This window comes from Mustela nigripes, chromosome 8 (genome assembly GCF_022355385.1).
Source record: "Mustela nigripes isolate SB6536 chromosome 8, MUSNIG.SB6536, whole genome shotgun sequence".
NCBI classification, from domain to species: Eukaryota; Metazoa; Chordata; class Mammalia; order Carnivora; family Mustelidae; genus Mustela; species Mustela nigripes.
In genome coordinates, this window is record NC_081564.1 from 78,731,415 (window position 1) to 78,758,133 (window position 26,719).

A 26,719-nucleotide genomic window follows, 5' to 3' on the forward strand; every position below is an offset into this window, starting at 1 on the left:
GGGTTATTAAATATTTGGGCCGATGACTGTTCTTGTTGAACTAGAGAAAATTAGGTCTGATAAAATTGTTTGGTGACCAAATGGATAATTCATTTTTAAAGCTATATTTCTTCTCTCAAAATTAAAAAAATATCTACTCTTTAAAGTCCAACACATGGTTTTTGAAGCAAATGAAAGCGAAGAAAATGAGAGGTCATTGGGGAATCATACGGCGAATGGTATACTTACTTCCTACAAATAGACGTATGGCTTTCACTAAGGTTGTTTTTTTTTTTTTTTAAAGATATTATTTATTTATTTGACAGAGAGAGACACAACGAGAGGGAACACAAGCAGGGGGAGTGGGAGAGGGAGAAGTAGGCTTTCTACTGAGCATGGAGCCTGATGTGGGGCTCGATCCCAGGACCCTGGGATCATGACCTGAGCTGAAGGCAGATGATTAACAACTGAGCCGTTCAGGCACCCCTCACTATTTTAAATGAAATATTTATTTCCAACAGTCAGAATTGTGTTCGGGCTTCCTTGGGCATTGTCGAATTCCTGTCACCGGAGGACAAGCACCGAGCAGGAGGGTTGCAGAGGGAATTCAAACATCAAAAGGGAGAAGGGCCAAAGCTCTCTGATTTAAGCGCAGGTCTCTTCAAAATCTCTGGGTCACAGTGGCAAGCAGGCAACAGTTGTTTAATAAATTATTGCGGTGAATTCAGTGTGAAGCTTCTGCACCAGCCTTTGGGCCATTATGATTATTCCCTGAGCCTGTGCCGCCTGAGGAGAAGGCAAAGCAGCCAAACAATAACCACCGTCATCCAGGAGGACACACGGTGGGCCAGACGGTCCCTGTGTGTTGTGTCTCCATGTGTTTGTGTATTTCATTTTGCAGATGAAATACATGAAATGTATTTCATTTTACAGATGAGGACACTGAGGCGGGAGCGGTTAAACGCTTTGTCCAGGACAGCTCAAGCAAGGAGAGGTACAGTGCATCTGCCAACGTAGGACTCTGCCCCTAAACCCACATTTCCCCACTAGGGCTGGAGAGTGTAACTTTCGAGAGGCGTCCTGCCCACGTCACCCTCCGATGACCTTCTTACCTCCACTTGCCCCACGGATGCCTACGAGTCTCCTCTCAGAGTTCGACTCGTTTAGTTTATGGCTTTGATCCTGGTTAATAATAACCAGGCATCCGGGAAGGGAAGCTATCCGTCCGTCCGTCTTAGTCTGGCAAAACGAGGTGCTCTCATTCATTTCGACAGCCAGCATTTATGGACTGCATCCCGTCTATCGAGTCCGCACCAAGGGTTGGTGACACAAAACTGAACGAGGCTTGGTCTTTATCGTGAAGATTCTCGAAGTCGGATAGAGAGGGCCGTGCAATAAACAGCTGATCAGGAAACTGTGGTAAACGAATAATAGGGAATCTTAGGTGAGTACAGCAGGGAAGCATTTGGCTTAGTTGGAGGTGCTTTCCTGAGAACAGATTTGCTAGGTAGGGTGTAGGTCCCCCCAAAGAAGGAGCAGCGGTGGGGGCAGGACGTGCAGGCTCCGCGAAGACAGAGCTGTGTCTTCCTCGTCACTGGGAACTTCACGCAGCACTTTGTCCTATCAACTTGGTATTACATATTTTGCTAAGCAGAATTTATTTAATTTATAGACCCTCTTCTTTTGTGATCGCTGCTCTGTTTAATGGGTAGTACCTCTTTGGCGTTCTGGAAGGATAAGCTAGCCCAGTTGACATGGAAAGGTGGAGGTTGGAGAGCTTTTGGGGGCACCACCCTCTCTGAGAAGTGTGAATCATTACGACCGTCACACATTCCTTCTGTTTCATGCATTTCATCTTCCGGTCCCAGTGGCCTCCCAGGGTCGCCCTTGTGTACCTGCGGATGTGTTCACTTAGCCCAAGGCAGGAGCCACCGACAGCCCTTCCTGCCCGAGCACGTCGGAGGCCTTTGGAAGCTGTGCAGGCAGCAGCAACTTCAGCCTGAATCATTTTTTTTTTTTTCACTCAGGGACCAGCTGCCAAGAGGCCTGAGTAAGAGCCGGGAGCGTAGGAGTGGGAGGGCGGCGGGGGCCAGGCTGGGAGTGGTCCCGGAGGGCGTGGTGCGGGTTCAGGTGAGCGAGCCTCGCCTCTGCCCCACAGAGGGTTGCTCCTGCGAGGTCCTTCCACAGCCCTCACTTTCCTTTTCCCTTGCCGGGCATTTTCCAGGATAGCTGTGACTCCAGGTAAGCAAAGCGCGGTGGCAGGGCTGGTGATTCCCCTTTACGGGGAGATTCTTAACAACCAAATCATGATTTGAGCTGCTGCGAGGTGGTGAAGGAAGTTGACACAAGGGTTATTGTCAAGGGCAGGCTGTGAGCGGTGGCGCTGCTGCCCGCCCACCCTGACATGGGCAGCACTTCGAGTTGGGAACTCAAGGTGGGAACCAGGAATGCCGGGCAGGGAGCGAAATCACTTAGTGGGACGAGGAGCGAGTATGAAGAGACAACGGGGCTTGGAGGTTTGGGGGTGGTGGTGGGGGGGTGGCTGTGCGACAGTGATTTCTGGAGGGGACCGTCTTTCTGAGGACCTTTTCAGCCTTATCTGGAAATTTGAAATGAATTTTGCAATGCTGGTTTCCAGAAAGGGCGTGGTGCTGAGAACCTGGAGGGACTTGGAAGGTGTTGGAGCGTCCGGCTCCCCCTCCCAGCTGGGTGAGAGTCTGATTTTGGAACCGCTCTTCTTTTCAGCACTTCTAAGCCCCCAGCTGGCGTTGGCTTACTAACCACACCTCCTTCCAGGCAGGGAGCATTCTCTCTCCCTATTTCTGGGTTTCGGGACACTTGAAATAAGTTACATATTTCCCATGTGTGCTCTTGGGCAACATTTCAAAGAGGCCGGGTCACAGTCTCTTCCTCACAGACACTGAGGTTTTTATGACGTCACTGAAGTGTATCCTAGTACGGATCAATTTAACAGGCCAGGCTGTTCTGTTGGCTTGTTCTCAGGGGAGGTACGGACTCGCAGAGCTGAGGGGTTACCTCCATCCCGGCTCGGCTCGGCCCTTCGCGTTGTGGATGAGGAGTGGAGGGTCGCAGAGGGGAAGTGGGTCCCCAGTCACACAGCTTACCTGCGCGGAGATGAAGGAGAATCCCGGCCTTCCAACTCACAGCTTGTGGCCACGATGCCCCAAGTACTCTGATCGACCTGCTCACCCCTACGTCACCAAAGAGGTCTTGAACAGAATCAGGCGGGTCTCAAACCTCAGTCCCCACCATCTGTGCAAGTGTTTGATGGGTTCCCGGATGGGCGGAGAGGCGGAGGCCCGCCTAAAGCAAGGATTCTCTGTGTGACTCAGTGGGTTTATTTCTTTGCTTCCCAACGCCATGAATTCTGCTACTTCAGTCCCTCTGCTGGACTTTGAAGTTATGCAGTCTGAGCAATTTTGGTCATTCTGGGGCGGCAAACCCGGTTCTAGTTTGCTGTCGGGCAGCTCAGTGGTCAAGATCAGGCTCTACACGGAGTATCTGAGTATAGAGAGGCTCCCCCGCCATTGGTGATTAAGCAATTGACCTCATTACTAATAGCTGCGCTATTCTGTCCTGCTAACCAAGCACTTTTCACACACATCTACTCATTTCATAACTTCCCTTAATCTTCACAAGTTTCCTCCGCACCACAGAAGCTGCAGGATCTCCAATTATCTTCATCTGGCTCTGACTTTTTCTTCTCGTGAGTGCAGACAGCAGAGACTGTGTTTTCAGGCATCCCATGGTTGTTATTACAACAAGGCAAGCTTCCTCAAGACATTGCCTAGGGACGGCCTAGACCAAATATCAATTTTTTTTTAACCACATTTTTCTTCATCTGTAAACTGAGGCTGGCTAGGCTAAGTGATATCCACAATAATGTGACACAGTGAAAAATAGTTTTTAAGGAATGAACAAAACATGCACATAGTTGTGTGTGTGTGCGTACACATGTGTGTAGAAGAATGGATCTATACATAGGGTGAACTTATCTTGTTCAAATGCAACATGTTTGAGAGTGAAAGGGGCACTCTTGCTAATGTCAGGACAACACAGATAAGCCAGGACTGTCCCAGGCAAAGTGGGACATAAGGTCAACCTACCCACATGGTTTTTTTCTCATCCAATAGTCTACATTTCATTTTTCATATACAGATGAAAAGCTTGAGGACCATTGACTTAGATGCATTAAAAACTGTAGGAATCTTTATGCGGGGGCCGGTGACCGGTCGTAGGTCTAGAGAAGCGAGCACACTGACCCGCGCACCTCCCAGTGTGTGTGTGTCTCTACTCATTTGGGACCCCCTGCAGTCTCTGAATTGGGTCCATTCTCTCTGGCACACGTTTTTGCTTGGCTAACTCCTACTTCTCCCTCAGGACTTGCTTTCGTGTGACTTACTTGGATGGAGCTGTCTCTGAAATGACCTCACTAAGATTTTACAGAAAGCGGACTCTCTCCCCTGAGGGCTCCCACAGTAACTGGTGCCCCCATCCAAATGCTGGTCACCCCACCACACGCGTCGTGCCACGCGACGGCTCCACAGAGACAGGAACCGTGTAGGTTCACTCGTGACTTCCCAGTGTCCAGCCCAGTGCCCGACACACAGGAGGCCCCCCGGTAACACTTATTAACTGAGAGTGATGTCGGACTCGTAGGTTGCGATGCAAAGAGCAGGACGAGAACAAGAGTTTCTTGGAAAATGGGAAGAAAAATTTTGTGTGGATTAAAAAAAAAAAAACCTGTGCAAAGTCTCTCAGTGTCTCTGAAGGGGTAATTGAGGACCTGTAAGATTTTTGGAACTCTGAAGACTTCCGAGAGAGCGCATGCCAGCGAAGACACAATTACTGAGAGGGAAGGTGATGAGGTGTGGTGGGGAGTACGCGGCTGGCAGCAGGTGGAAAGGAAGGTCTGGTTTTGCCACTCTCACTCCCCGTGTGGGTGGCTTGGGACAATCGCTTCATCTCCACCCGCCTTACTTTCTTCATCTGTAGCGTGAGGGAGAGGAGCCAGACTAGATCCATTCCAAGATTTTGTCCTACTCGAAAGATCTATGATTTTAGGATTCAATGCAAACAACAGGCCACTTTGCAGTAAATTCTGACAACTTTCTGTTTGCTGCATTTGCATTTCTTACTTAAATTTCGATCTCACTTTTCTCTGGTTAACATAAAAGTGCCTCTTAAACATTTAAGCTACGAAGAGATGTAGTGTTTTCTCTGTTAGAGCTGTTAGGAAATTCTCTTTATTTGTTACAATTGTCAGAAGGTTTTCATGAAAATGAAAGAAGTTCTCTAGTAACAAAGTGAAAAGTAAAACCAAAAAAGTTGTAGCGATTTAGCGCTGTGCACATAGGTCATTAGACATGTACGTTTATTATGTAGGATTTGTTAATCTGTACTCTTTTTCTAATTTCTACTCTTGCATGCATAATTTCCATAGCATCCCTTAGCCAAAATGGTCAGTGTAGGACCTGATGGGTTTCCCCGGGCTTGTGTTGCTAACGTTGCTGAGATTTGTTTGCATGCTTAATCTTGTAGCATGGGGAGGTGGTCATGGACTGTGGCCAAAGTCATCCATTGGAACTACCTTAGACCAGATCAGCCTTAAGTGTTTTAGGTCATTTGGCTCTCATCACCAAGCCGGGGATCAGATTTGCCAGGCAATGTCTGATTGATGACTTGCTTGGTGACTGTTTGCAGCTACAGCAGTTTCCATGTGCAGTCATTTTCTGCTTCCCTTGTCAAGCATCAAACAATGTCATTGTCTCTGGGACCTCAGATATTAAAGGGCTGCATGATCCTCCCCAACTCGAAGGAGACTTTTCTGGGAAAGGAGCTTGTCAGCACACAGATAAGAAGGCACACCTCATGCACTAGGACTCTTGAGGCAGAGGAACAGACTCTTGAAAGGGAGGGTCCCCCTGTTGGGAAAGCCTCAGCTGATAGATGTGGACTGATTCATGTTTTCCAACAGAGGCCTGACTCTGAGGTTTGAATTGCAACACAGTGTCAATTATATTGTGTAATCAACTGTACTAAAAACCACTGTGATCTCGTACTCGCATAGAACCGTTTAGACTAAATTTATCTTCAAATGCTATAAAGCATGAAGAAAGAGTGCTTCACTTGAACAAAAGGAACATTTCCTTGCCCTTCAATCCACGTCCAGGGGTTTGAGTCAAAATTCTCTTAGCAGATCACTCCAAGGGCTGATACACAAGAAGGAAAACCGACTTGAAAAGTAAAGTTTGTTATTGATTGTGCAAAATTATTCAAATATTTCTTCTCCGACGGTAGGAAATACATCTGGGAAGGACTACTGATGTTTGTTCCAGTGGAGCTGGTGTATTTTCATATTGGTAATAATGTGATTAGGCCTCAAGTTGTAAAAGCTTTGAGAAGTTCTCAGGGACCTGGGTTGAGGCTTTTCTCTTTGATGAAGTGATAGCTCATTTAGGCTTCTCTCTCTCTCTCTCTCTATTTTTTTTTAAAGATTTCATTTTTATTTATTTGACAGACAGAGATCACAAGTTGGCAGAGAGGCAGGCAGAGAGAGAGAAGGAAGCAGGCTCCCCGCTGAGCAGAGAGCCCGATGTGGGACTCGATCCCAGGACCCCGAGATCATGACCTGAGCCGAAGGCAGAGGCTTTAACCCACTGAGCCACCCAGGCGCCCCTAGGCTTCTCTCTTTGATGGAAAAGTAACTCAGGTTGAATGTTGGCTGTAGATGAAGTCAGCACCAATGATGTTAAATTTGCTGCCGTTGAAAGCCAGAGGAATCCATGTGGATTCCTCTGACCTTTTGTGAGGTTTCTTCTCATTTCCCTGCAGTGGTCCTACTCATCAAAACGCCCCATATTGTGTCTGTTTATGTCTCATTGCCTTTTGCACACCTGATGCTGGGCTGCTTTGCCTGGGAGTGGGCTGTCAGCCCGCTCAGACCCACTCCTGAGGAGAGAGGGGAAGGTCGTGGGCCCCAAAGAAATATAAGATTGAAGGTGACCTTGTAGTAGGTTTTCAGTGAGAACACTGATGTAAGCTCACTTAACTGTTCTTATCAGGGACATAAAATGAAGGAAGAAGATGACCAGCGAGCATAAACAGGTCAATAATTTTTTTTTTTTTTTTTTTTTTGCTAATGAATTTGCTTTTACAGACTTTGAGATATATATTATAATCTTTTTGAATCCATCCTACACACAAGCCACATGTCCCACAAAAGGCAGGATTCTGAAAACATATTTGTAGACCAGGGACTCATTCCTTGATCTTCCTATCATGTCTTGAATTTTTAATTTCTGTGCAGGGATAAGGTATACTGTTGAGATCCTATTCATGTATTGACTCTCTAATAGCTCTTTGGGTCCTTTTGGAAGGAAGCCCTCTGTCCTGAGTGCTGATACTTTGTCTGATGCTGGAGAGCATGTCCTCCTAGAGGTCCTTCAATGTCATGTTCACTCTTTGTGTCTCTGTGTGGGACTACACAGTACCTGATGGCTTTGGTGGAATACTTCAAACCTTGGCCTGTGCACCAGCCAGTCAAGGGTAGTAATATCATTCTGTGGCCCATAGACACACTCTATCCTGGGCTCAGGCTGAGCCTGAGGAGTCCATGATGCTCTGCTCCATTCTAGGAAGGGTTATGGTCCAACCCCCTGAGTTACCCAGGTGCCTTTTGGCTTGATCGTTAACGACTGGATTGGACAGATAGTGGACCTTTCAATAGAACATTTCTCAAACTTTTAAATTTCAAGACCCTTTTACACTCTTAAAAATTACTGAGGATCCAGGGAACCTGGGTGGCTCAGCTGGTTAAGCATATACCTTTGGCTCAGGTCATGATTCCAGAGTCCTTGGATCGAGCCCCATGTTGGGCTCCCTGCTCAGCGGAGAGCTTGCTTCTCCCTCTCCCTCTGCTTGCCACTCTGCCTACTTGTGTTTTCCTTATCTCTCTGTAAAATAAATAAATAAAATCTTAAAAAAAGAAATTACTGAGGATCCCAAAGAACTGTTTTTCTTTTCTTTTTCTTTCTTTTTTCTGATGTCAGATATGTCTATCCATACTTCCCAAATTAGAAATTAAAACTGGAGAAATTTTGAAGCATTTACTAATTTATTAAAATGACTATAATAGAGCCATGACATATTAACATGAATAATGTATTTTTATGAAAAAACAACTGTTTTCTAAAGGAAAAATAATTGCAGGAAGATGAGTAACATTGTTATTTCTTTTCTTTAAATCTCTGTGATATTTGGTTTGAGAGAAGACACACCAAACAGCCTCTGGAAAACTCTGCTGCATATTTGTGAGGGATTGAAAATGAAAAAGATGATGTCTAAAAGTTATTATGAAATTAAAATAATGATTTAATCTCTATGCCCAACAAGGGACTCGAACTCATGACCCAGGGATCAAGAGTCGCATGCTCTGCTGACTGAGCCAGCCAGGAGCCCCTGAAAATGGACCCACTGAAAGGGTCTTAGGGGCTGCCAGGGGTCTCTGGACACCACTTAGAGAACATGCATCAGGATAAGAGTCCTCAGACAAGACTAGGTGCCTACTCATTGCTCTCTCTACTTCCCCAGGCGCTATGTTTTTAGCTGAACCCACCTTCTCTCTTTTCTTTAACTCCTCTGTGACTTGTTGCACTGCTCACATGTCACAGGAAGCCCCACATTTCCTTCTTTGTCTCCATATCTGCCCCAAAGAGTTGCAGACTCAGAGAAGGAGGGATTCAGTTGGTACATCTAATACTGCATGTGGGGTCGTCCACACCGTAGGTATATACTCACGACAAAAACAGTAACCGCTGTTTGTTCAATATTGCTATGTGCCAGCTGCCCTCCTAAGGCATTACTGGCTCTATTAGTCTCCCGGGGCTGCTGTAACAAAGAACCTCAGAATTGCATGGCTTAAAGCAATAGAAATGTATTCTCCCACAATTCTGGAGACCAGATGCCCAGAATGAAGGTGTTGGCAGGACCCTGCTCTCCCTGCAGGCTGTAGGGGAGAATCTGTCCCATGCTTTTCTCTTGGCTTCTGATGTTTCCCATGATCCTTCTGGTGTTCCTAGAAGCATCACTTCACTCTCCTCCTCGCTGTCTGGGGCCTGCTCCCGGTGTGTCCTCACACCATCTTCCCTTTGCACATGTCTGTCTCTGTATCTTTTCTCCTGTTCTTACAAGGACCTCATTCATTTTGGATTAGGGCCACCCTAATGACCCTAACTTGATTGAATCTGCAAAGATCATATTTCCAAATTAGATCTCATTCACAGATAGCCAGGAGTGGGACTTCAACATATCTTTTTTGGGGGGACACGATTTAACCCATAACATTTACTAAATGTTAAATTGAACCTTGCAGAACTGCTGTGATTGGACTGTTTTTAATCTTCAAAAATGTTAATTCTATATGGTTTCACCTACATCTTAACTGAAACAAAATTGGTCAATAAAACCAACTGATTTTGATCAGTGTTGTCAACTGTCAGCTGAAATCACCTCACCCTTGTCCTTTGCTCCAGGCCCACAATGGATGCTCTCCGACTGGCAAATTCAGCCTTCGCGGTTGACCTGTTCAAACAACTGTGTGAAAAGGAGCCGGCAGGCAACGTCCTGTTCTCTCCAATCTGCCTCTCCACCTCTCTGTCCCTTGCTCAAGTAGGCGCCAAAGGGGACACGGCAGATGAAATTGGACAGGTAAGCTCCATACCTTGTTTCTGCTTCGAGTGCCAACAGGCGTATTAGAACACATAGGCAGTGCCTTGGGAAACGAATGGGGGCCCTTGGAGAAAATTGCTTGGGATTGAGAGTTGTGCCTTTTCTAGCACCCTCTTAATCAGTCTTTCTATGTGAAAGTTCATTAATCTGTCCTGCCGCCCACATTTACAAGTACCGTGCTGTGCTGGAGAACAGGGGACCTGCTAGGTGATCACGATCTTTATACTAATGGGTGGCCTTCGGCAAGTCTACCTGTTACATTATAAGGATCAATCAAGATGGTGTTTATTAAATGTGCTCCTGCACATACCCCCTGTTTTATGCACAAAATTTATTGACAGCATCGTGCTTTAAGATGCAGGCTCAACTGCATTCTACTCTATAATATATTGTCCCCTATAATATAGTAATATAGTAATATATCCATACTATCCATCTATAATAGATAAATATATAGTAATATATCCATACTCTATAATACAGTAATATATCCCTATAAAATAAATACATCTGCACTTATGTTGGTACAGAAATAACATTTAAAATTTTCTACCTTCAAGCAACAGGGGTGAATAAGAAGACGGATTGTTCTTTCTTATGTTTCAGAATATGCCGTTCGAGAAGAATGGACTAAAATGATGTTACCCCCTCCCCCATATATGTATATAGTTGTATGCAGGTGCAAATTGTGTGTGTGTGTGTGTGTGTGTGTGTGTATTTTTAGAGTTTCTTTGTTGGCTATGGTTGACCGTCTAGCTTTGTAAGATTCTTAGACCTTCAAACAAGGTGATCTTCCAGATTGTTACATTTAGGTACTCATTTACCTTTATTTCCGTTTTTCATTATTTTTAACTGTGATATAGTCGACATATAACACATTAGTTTTAGGGGTACAAGATAATGATTTGATTCCTGTGTCTATTGTGAAATGATCACCACAGTAAATCGAGTTAACATCTGTCACCTTACATTGTTACACATTTTTTTCTTGTGTGAGAACTTTGGAGACCCACTGTCTTAGCAACTTTCACACGTACAATATAGTATTATTAGTCACTGTCACCCTGTTGTACATTAAATTTGCATGAATTGTTTATTTTATGTCTGGAAATTTTTCCCCCTTTACCCGTCTCCCCCTCTTAGATCGTAGGTGGATGTGCTTCTACTTCCATTCCAATATGGTTTTTATGTTGATCATTTTAGGTTCAACAGAATCTTTTTTTTTTTTCCATCAACTCACAAGCATTAAATAAAGGAACATCTTATATCCATAAATCCCCAGGAAGTACACCCAAATAATAATTTGGGTCAGGATGAAGAATTTACACTCAAACCTGACTGGAGCTTGAAAGAGAAGCTTCCGTTGTGGGCAGGACACCCGTCTCTTCTCATTCATCTTTCACTCCTGACTCCCCCAACCTCTCCATCCCCACCCGATTCTCCTTCTTCCTTCTCATCTCCCACTAGAGAAGGGAGAGCAAAGATGACTTCCCGGTAGTGGGTCTGTTCTCAGTATTAATAATAAAGCTCTTTTCAGTACCTACAATTGTTTCCCTGGTAGCGCTTACCTGGGTTCTTTAACTTTCTGGTCTTTTTAGCTGCCGTTAGGCATGAGAGCAATGCACTGCCTTGGACCAGCCAATGTGACCCTGCTGTACCAAGGTTTTTGGGTCATCAGACATTGTGCCTATTTAGTGACATTACCTGATGTGTGGCAGTCAGGGCAGTGGCTCTAACTTAGGAGTGAGGAGAGGATAGCCTTATGCTGACATCACCTTTTGGGGCACCAAGAAGCAGAGATGCTGCTGGGCTATTGGCTGGAACAAAAGAAGAGTTAGGAACAAAATGGAAGGAATCAAGCCTTCCAGAAGATAACATCCTAGTTTTAAGTGACTTTGAATATTAGTATAAGAATAATTATTACCATTTTTTTTTTTTTTAAAGATTCTATCTATTAGACAGAGAGAGAGAAATCACAAGCAGGCAGAGAGGCAGGCAGAAAGCAGGTTCCCCGTGGAGCAGAGATCCCGACGCAGGGCTCGATCCCAGGACCCTGGGATTATGACCTGAGCTGAAGGCAGAGGCTTTAACCCACCGAGCCACCCAGGTGCCCCTAATTATTACCATTTTTGAAACCATATGAAGTTTTAGGTGTTTTACATGCAAGGTCCGTAATAGTTATACCAACTCAAAAAAGTAGGTGTTCTCAATCCCTTTTACAGAGGGGAACATGAAGCTCGGAAGAGCTCGGTAAGATGGCATTTCTAGTGGGTACAGGCTGGGATCCAAGGCAGAGCTGTGTGACTGTGGCCCACTGAGGGCAGGCGACCGTGGATGGTGGCTGCCTTCTATCAGCGATGCCTCAGCACGTTTGGTTAGAGCAACTGAAGGGGCTAGAAAGACCCTGGCTGGAGACACATATATCCCCAAATCTGATACCTAATGATGGTCTCTCTTGGTATTTCTCTCTCTCTTCTTGTGTCTCAGTTGCACAGGCATTATAACACAGCTTTACTCCTTCCCGAGTTCAGAAAGCCTTCTGTATGAGCATTAGAGACATCCTTTTGAAGAATGGGCAAAGTTTCCCCAAAGTTGAATAAAGAGAAGACTTTAATGGCGGTGTTTCTCAACTGGGGACAGTTCCATGCCCCCTCCCATCCCAGGGATATTTGGCGATGTCTGGAGACATTTTTGGTTGTCACAAATGGAGGAAGGAGTGCTAGGGTCACCAAGTCAACCAGGGATGCTGCTTAACATTCTACAGTACCCGAGACAGCACCCCAACAAGAATCATCCAGCCCCAAATGTCAATAATACTCAGGTTGAAAAGCTTTCCTTTATGGGGGCAAAGGAGCAGGGAGGGACTGATCATTGTCCTGTATCCACTGTGGTAGGAAGAGGCAATATTTCATGGGTAATGGATTTTTTTTCTCTTGACAGGTCCTTCATTTTGAAAATATCAAAGATGTACCCTTCGGATTTCAAACAGTAACATCGGATGTAAACAAACTTAGCTCCTTTTACTCTCTGAAACTAATCAAACGGCTCTACGTAGACAAATCTCTGAACCCCTCTACAGTAAGTGGGTGAAAGCAAGGGGCACGATTTAGCTTTTTACCAGGAATGACATTTTCACGTGGTTAGACCCACAACTTTGTTGTCCGTGAAATTCACTTCTAGGATGCTCATTTGTGATTTCAGGCTTATCAGAAATAAATCAGTTCTAGTGGAGAATGTAGGGGTGAGTCTCCCGATATGATGGGAAGCCGCCCAACGTGGACAACTTCACACACTCAGGCAGAGTGACAGAGATAGACGTTTACTGAAGACACCGCAAGGGAGTGGGAAGGACAGCAAGAGAGAGACTGTCCTCCCCGAGGCAGTGGTGGGGGGGCTCTAGTTAAGGGGCGGGTGAGGGAATATGGAACATATGGAATTTTCCTGTTGTGGTACCTGAGTCTGGGTGTAAGCAGGCCATGGGTCAGCGAGGACTTGTGGATATTTTGAAGGGGGGTCACTTAATGGGACTGCTTGTATTAAGCCAAGGAGCAGGGGCTCCTTGTTGTGGGCTCCTCAACCTTTCTCAGGCTTCCATTGCTCAAGTTGATTGCCTAAAAGCAGCCTCTACAGAGAGGCTGCAAATTGTGGAAATCACTTCTAGCTAGAATCGCCTCGCAGTCACAACACAGCTCAAAATGCACAGAAGCTTGTGGGTTTCCCTTTCTCCTCTCAAACACACCTAAATCTCACCTTTCCTCCTAGCTTCCTCACTGAGAGGAATAGAGAATGGGGTATCAACTCTCTAGTAAGTGTATCTCCATAGATGCAAGACAGCTCATGAGTTAAACCTTTTTCTCCTTGAATAGCAGGGCGTCTGGCCCGGGGTCAACATTTTAAGTTCTCCACCTCATTTGTTCATGCACACAATGTTCTCTTGACGTCTCTCAAAATCAATAAGAAAAATAGCAACTGTATGAATCAGTCACAAATTGGTTTTGTTTGCTTTCCAAGGCTGGTCATGTGGGCATCTATCCAAGGTAGGCCTACGGGTTTAACTTCAGCTGTTTCTTGAAGGACTCATATAAAGTACACTGTAGTACCCTTACCCTTGACCCCAGAGTGTGTCATCATATTTTGTAGAATCTGTGTTTGAAATACATAACCAGCATCCTGGACTACGATGTAGAGTTTCTTTCTCTAGTCGCAGAGAGTTGATTCCGTTTGTGTTTGCATGGTCAGAATTTCAAGATTTCCACATCTAAAAGGTAGACTAAAAGGTTAAATATTTTACCATAGTTTTACTACTTTCTGCATACTGCCTGTTTTTCTAGGCTTTTCTTTTAGTTTTTTTAATTTCTTTTTTTTTTTTAGTTTTTTAATGTCTTTTTTCTTTTTTAATTTTTTTTTTTAATTTCATCTGATGAGTGACAGAGATAGTGACAGAGATAGTGATAGAAGAGAGAAGAGGAAGAAGCAGGCTCCCCGCAGAGCAGGGAGCTTGATGTAGCACTCCATCCCAGGACCCTGAGCATGACCTGAGCTGAAGCAGATGCTTAGCTGACTGAGCCACCCAGGTGCCCCCTGGTCAAGATCTTTTGAGAATATGAGTCACTAGATGTTATTGTGACTTTATTTGTATTGTGTGAAGACATATATACATAGCATTCTTTTCTGCCAGCAATCACCTAGGACATTAACAAATATATATATCCCAAGATGGGAGTTGGGATCTGAGTATGGAAAAATTTAAAAAGCTCTCTAGGTGGTCTGAAGGAGATGCTCAATACATTTTGCAGCTAGCTGTGAGGAGCAGGGAGGTCCTTTATCTTGCTGGGGCTCAGGGTTCTTAGGTGGTGCCAGCTCTCTCTGTCAATGGTAACACTCAGTCCCAAGGTTGCGTTGCCATTAACAGAAGCAAAATGGCTAAGGCTAAACAGCTGCTCTCAAGAAATTCACGGAGCCCCCCGTGCTCAGGACATTGCATCAGATACATCTCATTTGGTTGAATTTCCATTCCACATTTTGAGTCATTTCAACCAAACTTGGAATTGAAAGGATTTTAAAGCCTATTTCTTTATTTAAAAATTTATTTATATATTTATTTTTAGAAAGAGAGAGAGAGAGAGAAGGGGGAGGGGCAGAGAGAAAGGGATAAGCAGATGCTGTGCTGAGTGTGGAGTCCTACCTGGGGCGTGAGCTAATGCCCCTGAGATCATGACCTGAGCAGAAAAGAAGAGTAAGGTGTTTAAGGGATCCAGTTACTCAGGCACCCTGACAGACTTTTTTTTTTTTTTTTTAAAGACTGCTTTCCCTTCCTCCTGCTGGGTGTGTACCATTTGCAAATTTACTGGTAATAGAATCAACAAATGCGGCAGGAGGTCCCCCACCCCCCAATCAGAATGACCTGGTTTGTTAAAAGTGCACGTTCCTGGCCTCAGATCACTGGAATCAAGATCAATAGGGATGGCGTTTGGGGTTTTGCATTTTTAGCAGACATGCTGTGGACCCCCTGCTGTGTTTTCCCTAGAGTCTCTATTGATTTTAGTGAGGATAGGAGTTTTCTGTTCACAGAGTTCTCTTTTCTATACATTTCTTCTATTTTTTTTTAATATAAATTAAGGTTAGATTCCTTTTGGAGTATTTTATATTGTTTTTTAAATTTTTAAGAAGTTTTTATTTATTCATTTAGAGAGAGCACAAGTACGCAAAGCAGTAGGTAGAGGGACAAAGAGAAGCAGGCTCCTCACTTAGCAGGGAGCCCGGTGCTGTGCTTGATTCCAGGACCCTGGGATCATGACCTGAGCTGAAGGCAGCCATCCAGGTTCCCCCATTTTTTTCTATTCTAAAAGATATATATCTCTTAGAATAGAAGAAAAAATATCTCAGGTGTGAGATACACACACACACACACATATATAGATATAGATATGCATATACATATATGTATATATACATATATATATATCACATTTTAATGTTTCTAAATTGGAATTCATATTATAATTGTTGCATACATTTAGTATAGTGTTCCTTTTTTCCCCCAAAGCTGCTACTACATTGACGGAAGTTTTTAATAATTGATATTGCCTTATAATTAAAGAAATGACACACTTCATGCAAAGAACATTCATTGATTTCCACACGAAGTTTCCATTTGTACAGTGTTTCAGATTTTGAAAGGGTATTCACCAACCTGGACACTTACCAATCCATTAGTTAGAATCATGGGAGGAGGCAATGGTTTGACTGTGGACTTTAGGTACTTTGTGATTTTATAAAGTGGATGTTTTTCAGGAGTTCATCAGCTCTACGAAGAGACCCTACGCAAAGGAAATGGAAACTGTTGACTTCAAAGAAAAATTGGAAGAAACAAAAGGTCAGATCAACGAGTCAATCAAGGATCTCACAGATGGCAAGTATCCTTTCCTTACCTGGACCCTATCTTAGACCCTATCTTCTCATGAACTTTCTGCTAACCATCAACGTGAACATCTGGAAGCTTCCTCGGATGTTTTCAGTAGATGGGCTAAATTTTTGTTTTTCCAGCCCATTCAAACATGCGGATGGATTCTGGGGCATGTCCTACATCATCTTACGCTCGGCAGGAATTCCTGGTGCTTCCATTCTCACCCACCTGGCTGGGCTCCCCAGCGTGCTTCTAACAGAGAGTGACTTCGCGGAAGTCACTGGCCGCTTTCTTGATCTGGAAACAAAACCTCAGTTTACTGATCTGCAAAATGGGGTCTAAGTTACCTGATTAATTTTTACATGGTGGCTGTGAAGAACAATCTATGATCACCAAGATAATCTATGGTAGTCATAGTTAGGTGTGCGCACACACGAATGTATTCATATGTATATATCTGTCATTGAAATGATGTTTCTTTGCCTTCATATGTAAAGGAAAAAACTGGCATAAGTAATACCAGGGTAAGCACAGTTTAAAGATCTATGAGCAAAAGCAGTTGCTGTTTAAACTGCTGTGTAACAGTTTTGCTTCCAAAATTGTCTGATGATTGTATTTTCTTTATAAAGGTCTTTAAAAAAAGTCTTCATAAACTTAAGATTTTAACGTCTTCATAAACTTAAGAAAAGTCCTCTGAATTTAGAGTCAGAAGCTCGAGATTTAAGTTGGAACGACCACCCACCAGCTCCCCTCCTCTGGGCTTCCAGCTCCTTCCTTAACGTGATTAGCAGTCAACCCATCATGTAACATTAGCAAGACTGGTTACGTGAGCTCAGTGCAAAATGCAAATGCAGGACCCTTTATTAAAAACCATATTAAGGACTTTAAGGTGGTGACAGAGGAAACCAGGACAGGGCCCTGCACGTGCATGTCACAGGTCTGCAAAGTGGGCCCTGAGCAGCAGCGGGAAGATCCCGGGGATTTGGTAAATGAAAGTCCCTTGGGAAAAACGTCAGTGCTCTTCACACATGAGGACTTCGTTCTATGATGGCATTATCCCCAGGGAGCTCTTGTGGCTGCTGGGGATTGAATCCTGTGATAATGACCCCACTGCCCTCTGGGGAGGGTGAGCGGGGCTATGGGGTGAAGAAGAGTGCAGCCCGGCCCTGCGCAGATGCTCTTTCCAGCCCGGTGAGCCTCCGGGGCTGCTCAGCCTCCCCGAGCCCCAGTTTCCTGAAATATAAAACAGGGGTAATGATATTGGCCTTCCAGGATCCCTGTGAGGTAACGCATGTGAAAAGGTTAAAATCACACTCCTGGCTTTTCATTCCGGAGTGCAGGCTGTGGAGTCCGAAAGACTCAGCTCTGAATCCTGACTCTGACCTTGCTCATGTGTCATCTTGGGCCAGTGACTTAAGCACCACATCTCAGCATCCTTATCTGTAAAGTGGGGATAAATACTCAGCGAGCGGACGCCCGTGTGGATATCAGATGTGGTTTGGAAGAACGACAGGTGCAATCTGGGCTTTCCTATCATTGCTTGCAGGCCGCTTTGAGAACATCTTGGCTGACAACAGTGTCAGTGACCAGACCAAAATGCTTGTGGTTAATGCTGCCTACTTCGTTGGGAAGTGGATGAAGAAATTTCCTGAATCCGAAACCAAAGAATGCCCGTTCAGAATCAACAAGGTATGGGGAGGGGGGCAGCACGTCGGAGGTTCCCAACTAGAGATCTGAAAAATGATAGCAACAGACGGGGCCATAGGGATTCACTCCAGGGAGGGCAGCTGAGGCCCAGGACGCAGTGTGCTTTCCCTGAGACAGGAAGGAAGGTGGGAGACAGAGACCCGTAATCCAGAGCCTCTCACACTTCTCCAGAATAGTTAGATGGTTTTGCTGGTGGTTGGTTCTCCTCCCTTGGAAGGGCTGGCAGACGGGCCCCAAGTTATATGTAAGCAAACCCAAGACAGTCTGCTGATGGTGGGTTTCTTAGTGGCCGCAGGGCCAGCTCGGACCCAACCCACGCCTGGTAATGGTCAGTGAAGGCACTGTGGGCTTTGGAGCCGAGCACGCAGATGTGTAGTGTTTGCATCTCACAAAGAGTGAATGGGCGGAAGGGAGGAGGGATGTGTGCTACTCCTTTACTGTGATTCCGTCATCAAGCTGAGGAGAGCGAAGTGATGCTTCTAGGAACACCGGAAGGATCGCGGGAAACATCAGAAGCCAAGAGAAGAGCATGGGACAGATTCTTCCCTACAGCCTGCAGGGAGAGCAGGGTCCTGCCAACACCTTGATTTCAGTCATAAAGCTGGGTCGTGGCAGATCCCGGAGACTCAATAAGGATTTGAAACGTTACTGATTTTGCTGTATTTCCTCTGAGCAAGCAGTAAAAACACTGCTCAAGGCTACGTGGGGATACATCCTCCTTTTGAATGCACACTTTTTTTTTTCTGTTTGTTTCCTTTGCTTTGCTTTTGTAGCCACTGAACTTTTCCAGTGATGTTACCAAACCTTCCCCCCCCTGGTTCTATAGTGTTTCCTTTAAGGGTAGACTAAGTTGATGAAGTTACATTGTTTGGTATAACACCTATTCAGACAAGGTGAACACATGCGTGGACACACACGCATTTCCTGGAATGGTTTTTATTTAGTCCTGTGTTCAGAAGATATGTCTCTCAATTTATGTTTCAGAAATGGGGTCACTGTATCCATGTTCAGTGCTGATAAGTGAAATCGATGGGTTTTGGTCATCACAACTATATGCAAATTCACATGACTAGCAGTCTAACTCGATGGAGATTTTTAGACAAATCTGTATCTTCTTTTTTTTTTTTTTATTTTAAAAGATTTTATTTATTTATTTGACAGAGAGAGATCACAAGTAGGCAGAGAGGCAGGCAGAGAGAGGGGGGGAAGCAGGCTCCCCGCTGAGCAGAGAGCCCGATGCGGGACTCGATCCCAGGACCCTGAGATCATGACCCGAGCCGAAGGCAGCGGCTTAACCCACTGAGCCACCCAGGCGCCCCAAATCTGTATCTTCTTTAAGAGAAGTAAATGGAAGAACCAGCAGCTTATTTCAAAAGTAGTATGTTTTTCTATCACAGTTATGTTTCTGGTTGTATGCAGGATCGAAGTCTTTAGTGACCTGTCAACCAAATATTTAGTGAGCAGCTACCTTGTGCTGGGATATACCAAGATAGTAAGACAGGGTTTCTGCTTTGTGGTCCAGCTGGTGTGTGGTGGTGGGTGGGGGTGGAAAGACAGTCCCATAAATAAATATTCTAACCATGTGACAAGTACTGAAATAGAGGTGTTATAAAAAGTAAAATACGGTCTAGCTCTGCTTGAGAGAGGTGTCAGGGGAAATTCAGTTTACAGTTTGAAGATCCCAGATAAAAGTTTTACTGCAGTATTATTCCTGATAGGAAGTTTATAATCTCCCCTAAAAGAGATGCAGCTAATAGGCCAATATCCCATGGGAGGTGTAGATTGAAATAAGAAGTCACACTAAATTTCTATCAGTCTCTTACTCTTGAGTATGAACTAATTTTTCTTCAGAAAATCAGTGTCTTTGTAATAGAGGCACAAAGTCAAATGTTAATGGAGATAGAGAAAAGGAAGGGCTTGAAGAAAAAAGCCTGGGCACTGAGGCCATTGTTTGAGGAGTGTGGAATGCATTGGAGCTAGAAGCGACTTCGAGATGGTTCTATTCCTTAATATTCCCATTTTAAAAATTACTAAATATTTGTAGCATACAGAAAATTATAGAAAATAATAAAGCAAGCACCGATATACCCAACAACCAGCTTTGTAAATCTTTATATTTTGCCTTATTTCAGATATTTTAAAAGAAAAAAAATAAAGCAACAGATGCACTGTCCCACACAGGCCCACCCTCTCCTGTGTTTTTTTCTCTTCCTCCCCAGAGGTGATGACTTTGCAGAAATGTCTGATTCCCTCATTCCACAGACAGGAAACTGAGGACCAGAGGATTTAAGTGACTTGTGCAAGATCTCAGCATCTATTTGTGTCACATATAGGACTAAAACCCAAGGTTCTTAACTCTACCCCAGACTCTTCATTGCTCAGATGAGAGTAGGTTGGCCATACAGGAAGAGGTTGCAAACCTAAAGGAGAACAGAGGATGAAACAAATGGGATGTTTATCCTGCTCTATGCTGAGTGTTCCCTAGAGCCGCATAAGGAGATATGTGGTTTGTACTAGAACTTTCTATCAAGTCAGGTCCACCAGGAATGGTTCAAAGAGCTTGTACTTATGAGCATCTATAAAGACTGAGTTAAATTCTCCCTGTTTTCAGTCCTACTGTCTTATTTTTCCTGTTTAATATAAGCAAGTACAATATTCTGTCTAGTTCCAGAATAGATTGGAATTATGAGGCACGTGAATAACCTTTCAAGGGAAGTCATTAACTCTTCAGAGGCTAGTCTGTGATGCTCTGGGTCCAGAGGGGAGTTGAGCCAGAATGGTCTGAAACTATAACAAGAACAAACGTCTGTGTGTGTGTGTGTGTGTGTGTGTATTTATGCTTGTGTAACTCGAAAAGCAACCGGTCCAAATTTCTCCTCTTACAGACGGACACCAAACCCGTGCCGATGATGAGCATGGAGGCCACGTTCTGTATGGGCAATGTTGACAGTATCAACTGTAAGGTCATAGAGCTTCCCTTTCAAAATAAACACCTCAGCATGCTCATTCTGCTCCCCAAGGACGTGGAGGACGAGTCCACAGGCCTGGAGAAGGTGAGGAGGAGGAGGGAGGTCGGGGTTCAGCACGACGGCGCCCCCTGCTGTGCATTGGAGACGAGTGGCCCGCACTGTGTGTGGCTTGACAAGGGTCTCAGGGTCCTTTCCCGGCCTTTGTCTGGAAACAGCCAAAATTTACCTGGCAATTGGGAGGACCCAGGGCCTGTGAGGTCCCACATACCCCTTCTCACTGGTTTCTTCCAACAGGCCCATCTGTGCATTGGAAATGATCACGGTGCTCTTGTTGGCGGGGGAAACTGAGGCACAGTTGGGGCGGTGACTGGTCTGTGGTCACATAGATCATCAGTGGTGTCTTGAATTAGAATCTGAGCCCAGGAAGTTGGAATCTGTGTTCTCAATCTAGCCTCGAGCATCTATTGTTAGCATCTCCCATTAGTGTGGTACCTTTGTTACCACCCTCGAGCCCGTTATTAGCACATTTGTCCTAGGGCTCGCTCTTCATGTGGTACATTCTGTGGGTTTTGAAAAGCTCTTCTTTTTTGAAAAACATTTTTAAAAGATTTTTACTTATTTGACAGACAGAGACCACAAGTAGGCAGAGAAGCAGGCAGAGAGACAGGCTCCCCACTGAGCAGAAAGCCCAACTCGGGGCTTGATCCCAGGATCCTGGGATCATGACCCAAGCCGAAGGCAGAGGCTTTAATCCACTGAACCACCTGGGCATCCCTTGAAAAGCTCTTCTAATGCACTCGCCTATATGAGATTTTGTTATGCTTTATTCTTTCTGTAGGTTATTAGAGGCCCGAGGCTTAAACAGAGGTTCATCTGCTGGTGAATGGTGCTTTTGCTTCCCCTCTGTTCTGGCAGCCCCATCCACACCCCGTCCCCAGCCACCTCTTCCCCCCTGGGTCCTCCCTTCCCAGCTTCCCTAGCTCCCTTCCAGCTGGGCCTTGGCCCTTGGCCGGGGAGAAGGACAGCCTCTTTGAGGCACCCAGAGGTCACCTGCTTCATTTCCAGCCATGCGTCAGTTACTCCCTGACGTTCCTGGGGATAATCTAGGTCTAAGTCAGTTTCCGTCCCACCTGCGGCTTTACCAATGGTTACACTTTCTCCATCACTGCCTTCATTGCTCTTTTACTCACTGCTCTTTTTCCTTCCCACTCAATTCGGGCCTTGGTCTCTTTTCTCCTGCGGTCACTGCACTTTCTCTTACGGGAAATACCCTCATACCAGCCTTTTTCTGATGACAGTACAGAATGGAAGAAACTGATCTCTTGGGTCTCAGGGAAATGCAAGAATGCATGTAGTGTTGGTCTCCTACGGCTGCCGTAACAAAGTACCATGAACCCAGTGGCTTAAACAGCAGGAATTTATTCTCTTAACAGTTCCAGAGGCTAGAAATCTGAGGACTAGGTCTTGATTCCTGCTGCAGGCTAAGAGGCAGACTCTGTTCTATGCCTCTCCCCAAGCTTCTGGAGATGGGCTGGCGATCTTTGGCCTTTTTTTTTTTTTAGCTTGGAGATGCATCGCTTCAATTTTTGCCTCTGTGTTTTCACATGGCTTTCTCTGTGTGTGTGTATGCATCTGTGTCTAAAATTTTCCTTTTTATAAAGACACTGGTCATATTAGGTTAGGGCCCACCCTAAGACCTCATCTGAATGACCTACAAGGATCCTGTTCCCACATAAGGTTGCATTTTAAGGCACTGTGAGTTAGGACTTCAATGTACGAATTTATTTTGGGGGGGATACGATTTGACCCATAACACATACATAATGGAAGAGAAAAGAGCTTTTTTTCCTCTGAGTAGTCTTTTTGAGTTATGGATGAATTTTATTCCCTCTCTTCATTCCCATAAATCAAGGGGGCAAGAATTTTTGGCTCAAAAATTCTAGTTACTTATGGTAATCTTTTGATCAAAATAATTTGTCATAAGTGAAATAGTAGTCATAGAAAACATAATTATTGTAGATTAACAAGAGAATCCAAGGGGACCCTCCCCCACTAAAGACAAAACAAACAAACTTGTGTCCAGTTTGTGACCTTGCTGTGCCACTGATTCTTAATGGGGTTTCAGGTGAGTAACTACAGTGCAGTAGTGGTGGTGGTGGGGGGGGAGCACGATAATATCAGTCAAGTACTGTCATTCTCTCTTGTGCGTGCCTTTCTCCTCTAGCCAGTGGGGTGGTGAGCAGGGCAAGGAGTAATCTAAGATTTGCTCAGTGAAGAATTTTATGACTAAACCATTTTATACATCGTTGCCTCTCTCTCATTTCTAAAACCAACTGAAATGGATACATTCATCACCACGGGTCTTCAAGAATGACCGCAGACAGTTCAAGTCCTCATTTTAGAAAGAGTAACTTTAGGTTTAATTTGCGTTACAAATTTTGATGCTACGCCAAGTACATGAATATTCTGGATTTCCTGGTAGAAAAGTTAAAGTAAGCATCCGAGAAAGAGTATGTGTAAGAACCCTTCTTTTATACTTATTTCACTCTTATTTATGCCACATTGTCATCCATGCATTTGTTTCTTCTCTACAGCTTCCGGGAAATGCCCTCAGACATTTCAGTGCAAAGGGACCATTGTGGGAGGGTTGGGGACTGGGTGGCTGGGTGCTTCTCTGGAAGGGAAACTTCCAAACCACACACCCAAACTGCAGGACTGATGGACTCCATGTTCGGTGGAGTATCTGCACTGCTTCCAAACTGGGCTTACAACGGCACTTTTTGTTTTCAATCAAACAGGATCACTTACAACTGGGAATAAAAAAAAAATAATAATTTCCTCTCCTTTGGGTCCTTCAGGTTGAACAACAGCTCAACTCAGAGACGCTCTTGCAGTGGACCAATCCCAGCACCATGGCCAACGCCAAAGTCAAACTCTCCATTCCAAAATTTAAGGTGGAAAAGCTTGTTGATCCCAAAGCTAGTCTTGAAAACCTAGGGCTAAAAAATATCTTTAATGAGAATACATCTGATTTCTCTGGAATGTCAGAGACCAAGGGAGTGGCCCTCTCCAACGTTATTCACAGAGTGTGCTTAGAGATCACGGAAGATGGCGGGGATTCCATAGAGGTGCCTGGATCACGAATCCTGCAACACAAGGATGAGTTCAATGCCGACCACCCATTTATTTACATCATCAGGCACAACAAAACGCGAAACATCATTTTCTTTGGCAAGTTCTGTTCTCCTTAAGTGGCAGAACCCAGGTTAAGTCCCACCTGACTTTTCTGTAAACTCTGCATCCAAAGAATCACTTTCTAAATACAATAAATTGTTAATATTGCTGGGTCAGGAAGCAGCTGGTACTTGATGTGTGTAGCCCTCACACTTATAAGCCCTTCTCTTCCAATCCTTTCTTTTATTCTCCCCACCCCACAACCCCGCCATAAACCATAATGCTTTTAATGAAAAGGAGTTACCTTAGAGAAAAAATATGTATTCATTATTTGCCAAATTATCGAAGGTCATGGGGAGGATTGCAGTCTTCCGCAACGAAAACTCCTTTAAGAAGAATCTGGAGGACTTTAGAGCTTTGGCTTCTTTCACTAGGATACAGAATGTTCCCGACATTCTCACTTCCCTGAAAGACTAAAGAAAACGGTACACGAGATCCACAAAACTTTCCTGGCTCCAGCGGAACTTGGGCACATGTGCAGGCTGCTGTCCGTCCCTAGTTCCTTTTGCTTAAACTGCGGTCCCAGTGTTTTCTCCCAACTCCTTGACTTTTTGGGATTTAAGAAAGCTAACATGTTGCACATAGTATATGTAATGGAAGGAACTCCATCGATGGAGATCGGGACAGCCCCCTGTAAATCAACACTTTCATATTTCTGCCACAAAACACAGACCACTCACACAGAGTGGATAAAGACTCTGAGGAACCTACAAATGTCAGGTTTTGCTGCCAAACGAGTGTGCCACCCCCTTATGAAATAGCGTTTTGTTTTCAGAATTTTTGGAAGTCTTGGAAGGGTGGCGAGGGCATGGTAGACCCATGGGAAGTGCAGCACCTCAAGGGAGGTTTGATTTTATTAAAAATCCGCTTTTGCTTTCGGCAGATCACGCACGTGGTCACTTGGCTAGGGCCGCTGGTGGGCAGGGAGTGCTGAGAGCCTCAACAAGGCTCTGGGTGTCTGATGGCCAGGGACTTCAAACATGCAGGGATTTTTAAGGTAGCCGATAAAAGAGTGTTTTGAGAGTTGAAGGAACTTGTCTCTTTGTCTAACGTGCTAGTGGGAAAGGGGAAAGGAGCTCATGCCCTTGGAGAGAACAACAGCAATTGGAATGTTCTTCCGCCTTGACATGTGTGTTTCCAGACTCTGGGTTTAGTTACGGCACATAGCTAGTTAGTAACTTACGTTAACAGTAATCTGTGAAGTTGGTCTGTTGTGTCACCGATGCTGCAAGTACACGGGTTAATTCGCTACCAAAAGAGCACATTTGCTGAAGATTTCATGACATTCCTCACCCATCTCTTCTCTGGCATTCATTGTAAATAGATTCAACTTCCTTCTTGTTCTGAAGGTTCGATATTGAATGTCTTTTATGCCACTGACAATAAATATCACTGAACGACACGTCTTATCCCTTATTCCTGTTCTTATTCCCTTGTCTTCCTATCTTCCTGCTCACCAGGCTGGCTTCCTCCCCCGATCCCGTTCATCCTGGGGAGAAAGGACCTGAGGGTGTGTGTGGGCGCTGCGAGCCCTTTCTGTGATGTGTAACTATGCAAGGAAACGAGAGGCCTGGCAGGAGGACATGGAGCTTTTCTCCAGCAGAAAAGTTCAGGCCCAGCCTCAAAATCTCGTTCTATTAAGTAAGCTGTATATGCTCAAAATATTTGTAAGTACATTTTTCTCAATGTACATTTGTTTTAAGCCAGTTACGGTATCCCTGAACCTAATATCAACAGAGCCCTCGTCCTGTCCCTGTGCTGTGCTCCAATGGAATGTGTCCCCAGCTGCAGTAACGGCTGAGCACAGTGACAAATGCTCCTCACCCCCCCAAAAGAAAAAAAGCCATTTGTGCAGGGTTGCTGGGGGTGACCCAAGCCACGTTTTGCCACTCTCGGCTCATCACCCGCTCTAGCCTAAGAAACAGAAAGCGGGGGATAAGCACGGAAAGGGTTAGTGAGTGTTGACAGGAGGGAAGGGGTTAGCGCCTTTTTAAGCCAAGTGTTCAGGGAGCTTAGAGTGTCTCCTGGAATTTGGAAAGCACTGGAACTTTTGATGAACTCTTGCCTGGGCTACTCTAATCCAGTGGTTTTCACCTGGGGGCAGTTCTGTTCCCTAGGAGACATGATGTTATGGTCAAGAATTCTCAATATTCCACCATGCTCCGAACAGGCCCAGAGCAAAGAATGCCCACGCAACACCCCCAGTGCCAAGGTTCGGAAAGCTGGGCTGGAGGGGTCCCTGAGGCAGAGCAGGGAGAAGGGGCTGCAGAGGCCGTGAGGGGAGGCGGCCTGGTGCCAGCAGCCACCAGACATGCAGGGAAGCAGGCTCGAGTGCTTTGAGACGCTGCTCAAAAGGTCGGCTCAGGGAGGGTGTCTCCAAGAGCCCAGGAGGAGAATATCCCGTGAGAAAAAGCCAGCATTTGCATTTGGCACCTCTCACGCTGGATTCCAACTGCACCAGTGAGGCCAAGTCCCCCCCCCCCCCACACACAAGTTGGGTGTTGTAAGAAGCAGCAGAAGAACGGGGGGGGGCGGGGGAGGTGTGGGGGGGGGGAGCCCACCTCCCCTCCCTTCCCCTGTGGGATGGTAAGCCCCAACCAGCCCCCAGCGCTGGTGGATGGAGACGCTTTCAGCCAAAAGAGGATCTGAAGTTCCCACTTAGAAGAAATCTGGG

General features: G+C 45.1%; 1 protein-coding gene across 2 annotated transcripts; it reads left to right on the top strand.

Annotated features, from left to right (window-relative positions):
- Positions 1-1,235: 1,235 nt before the first annotated feature.
- SERPINB5 (serpin family B member 5) lies at positions 1,236-25,447 on the top strand. Of its 2 annotated transcripts, none has more exons than XM_059410076.1 (7): positions 1,236-1,423; positions 9,534-9,708; positions 12,670-12,807; positions 16,024-16,141; positions 17,682-17,824; positions 20,728-20,895; positions 23,670-25,447. In XM_059410076.1, exons 2-7 carry the CDS (start codon positions 9,541-9,543, stop codon positions 24,060-24,062), a joined length of 1,128 nt encoding a protein of 375 aa, XP_059266059.1. In that variant the 5' UTR covers positions 1,236-1,423; positions 9,534-9,540; the 3' UTR covers positions 24,063-25,447. The 2 variants fall into 2 exon arrangements, with proteins under 2 accessions (XP_059266059.1, XP_059266057.1); XM_059410074.1 differs by lacking the exon at positions 1,236-1,423 and adding an exon at positions 1,967-2,220.
- Positions 25,448-26,719: the final 1,272 nt, after the last annotated feature.

Excerpts from the sequence above, each read along its gene's own strand:
- SERPINB5 (XM_059410076.1), top strand. The coding sequence starts at position 9,541 with ATGGATGCTCTCCGACTGGCAAATTCAGCCTTCGCGGTTGACCTGTTC. Across the intron at positions 9,709-12,669 it reads CGGCAGATGAAATTGGACAG|GTCCTTCATTTTGAAAATAT; the intron begins GTAAGCTCCATA and ends TTCTCTTGACAG. Across the intron at positions 16,142-17,681 it reads AATCAAGGATCTCACAGATG|GCCGCTTTGAGAACATCTTG; the intron begins GCAAGTATCCTT and ends CATTGCTTGCAG.